The sequence below is a fragment of the Eimeria tenella genome, genomic scaffold (assembly GCF_000499545.2).
Source record: "Eimeria tenella Houghton genomic scaffold, Eth_scaff1144, whole genome shotgun sequence".
NCBI classification, from domain to species: Eukaryota; Apicomplexa; class Conoidasida; order Eucoccidiorida; family Eimeriidae; genus Eimeria; species Eimeria tenella.
Window position 1 is genome coordinate 1 of NW_013543616.1, and position 2,500 is coordinate 2,500.

Below are 2,500 nucleotides of genomic sequence, written 5' to 3' on the forward strand. Positions count from 1 at the left end.
CCTAAACCCTAAACCATAAACCCTAATTGAAGTTCTTTTGGGCCTTTGAAAATGTTTTTAAAGTGTTTACACTCATATGTGGAGTTTAAGGATTAGGGTTTGCGGATTAAGGTTTAGGGTTTAGGGTTTAGGGCTGACCGCTCAAGTGACCCTGCGAGCTTCAGGCCGCAGCAGGGTCACGTTCGCGGCCACTGCGTAAACCCTAAACCCTAAACCCTAAAACCTAAACCCTTAATTTTTAAGCACATTTTGGCAACGGAAGAAGAAGATCACTCATCCGTATTGGCGTTTAATGCTAAGGGTTTAGGAATTAGGGTTTAGGGTTTACGCTGGGGCCTTGCGCTCAGCAGATGCAGCCCCGCGAGCTAGAAAACCCTTATATACAAGCCCTAAACCCTAAACCCTAAACCATAAACCCTAAACCCTAAATAGGAGGGACTAGAGTACCGAGGTGTAGTGGTTGTTTCAGCAGTTAATGTTTCTTTTATACCCCAGGGCTCACTAAACCCTAAACCCTAGGCCCTCCGGCCACGCCGTTGTACGAAGGACCCTAAACCCTAAACCCTAAACCCCAAGATCTAAACCCTAGTCCCAAGCCCCTAATCGACGGAAAGATTCAAGCGAGCTCTACTTGCTGTCTTCTCAAGCCAATCTCTCTTAGTTCTATTATCTAAACACTAAACCCTAAACCCTAAACCCTAAAGCCTCCATCCAAAGCTATAAACCTCAGAACCCGAAGCAGCAAATCCTCCTTGGAAACCTTCCTGCTTCTGCAGCATCACCTGCGAGCTCGCAGCAGCAGCGAACTGCAGCAGCAGCAGCAGCAGCAGCACCACAAGCAAAAGCAGCAGGAGCAGCAACAACAACAAAATAAGCAGCAAAAACAGCCACAGTAGCAGCCGCAGCAGCAGCAAGAGCAGCAGCACCCGCCGCCGCCGCCGCCGCCGCACCAGCAGCAGCAGCAGCAGCAGCAGCAATGTATGAGCAGCCCAGGGGCCCGCCTTTACTGGGGGGCCCCTGGAACAGCAGCTACTCATGGGAAGGCCGGCGGCTATCAGATTCAGGTGACAAAGCAGCAGCAGCAGCAGCAGCAGCAGCAGCAGCAGAGAATGCGCGGAGCTGGTCAGGCAGCTACGCAGCTAGCCAAACAGCTAGCCAGGCAGCTAGCTACTCAGCTAGCTACAGCAGAGGACAAGACAGCAGCAAAGAATCAGATTTTGCTGCTGCAGCTTCCTACGGCGAGGGACCCTTCGCTGCTGCTGCTGCCCAGAGGCGTCACCAGCAGCAGCAGCAGCTGCAGCACCAGCTGCTGCAGCAGCAGCGGCTGCAGCAGCAGCAGCAGCGACAAAGGCAGCACCGCCACTGGCAGCAAGAGTCGCCCCGGGAAATGCTGAGAAGAAGGTCAAGTGCAACATTAGAGCTCTTGCGGCAGCAGCAGCAGCAGCAGCAGCAGCGGCAACGGGAGCAGCAAAGAAGAGCCCGCCAGCAGCATCACATGCAGCAGCAGCAGCAGCAGTACAGTGACAGTGGGAGCTCTTCATACTTCAGAAGAGAAGAGGCAGCAGCAGCAGCAGCAGCAAATGCAGCAGCAGCAATAAGACACGCACAGAAGGCAGCAGCTCTTAATAACAGTTTTGCTGAAGTCCAGCGGACGCTGCAGCGCGCCATTCAGAAGAGGACTGGCCTGCAGGAACAGCAGCAGCAGCAGCAGCAAGAGCAGCAGCAGCAAGAGCAGCAGCAGCAGCTGCTTTTCCCCAGCCGCAGCGAAGCAGACGCGAGGCACGATGAGGTGTACAGACAGCTGCTCAGCAACGGAGCGAAACAAGCAGCAGCAGATGCTGCTGCTGCAAGGCAGTCAGGACAGCAGCAGCAGCAGCAGCAGCAGCAGTCTTTCGTAATTGAGGGAACCTTCACTGCCAGCTGCACAGCTTCTCCTGCAGCAAGTCCGCCCCACACTCCGGTGCCTGCGTGCAGAGGGGCCCCATCAGCAGCAGCAGCAGCGGCAGCAAGTGCAGCAGCAACGGCAGCAGCGGCGGCTTCTGCTGCAGCAGCAGCGCAGCAGCAGCAACAGCAGCAGCCGCAGCAGCAGCATGAGAAAGACACTACCAAGCTGCCTCCTAGAAAACCTGAAGCAGCAGATGCTAGCGCATGCGCTGCGACCCAGCAGAAGCAGCTGCAGCTCCGGCTGCAGCAAGAGGAGCAGCAGCAACAGCAACAACAACAGCAGCTGCTGCTGCTGCAGCAGCAGCAGATTGTGGAGGCTGTACAGACACCCCTGTCAGCTAGCTCTAATGCTTTGGCGAACGAAATGCTGCGGCGCCAGCAGCTCCAGCAAGAGCAGCAGCAGGTTTTGCAGCACCAGCAGCAGCAGCAACTGCTGCTGCAGCAGCAGCAGAGGCTGCAGGAGCAACAAAAGCAGCAGCAGCAGCAATATCTGCAGCAGCAGCAGCAGCAACGACAAATGGCAGCAGCTGCTGCCTCTAGGCCTCCAGGCCCAGCA

At 55.9% G+C, this 2,500-nt stretch overlaps 1 protein-coding gene across 1 annotated transcript in view; it reads left to right on the forward strand.

The window, feature by feature from the left end:
* Nucleotides 1-976: 976 nt before the first annotated feature.
* The window catches only part of ETH_00016855 (uncharacterized protein), a gene marked incomplete at both ends in the record, with an annotated part of 2,255 nt that continues 731 nt past the window's right edge, over nucleotides 977-2,500 (forward strand). The window contains one exon of the mRNA XM_013378897.1: nucleotides 977-2,500. This exon is cut by the window's right edge and continues 731 nt beyond it. Coding sequence (XP_013234351.1) covers nucleotides 977-2,500 — 1,524 coding nt within the window.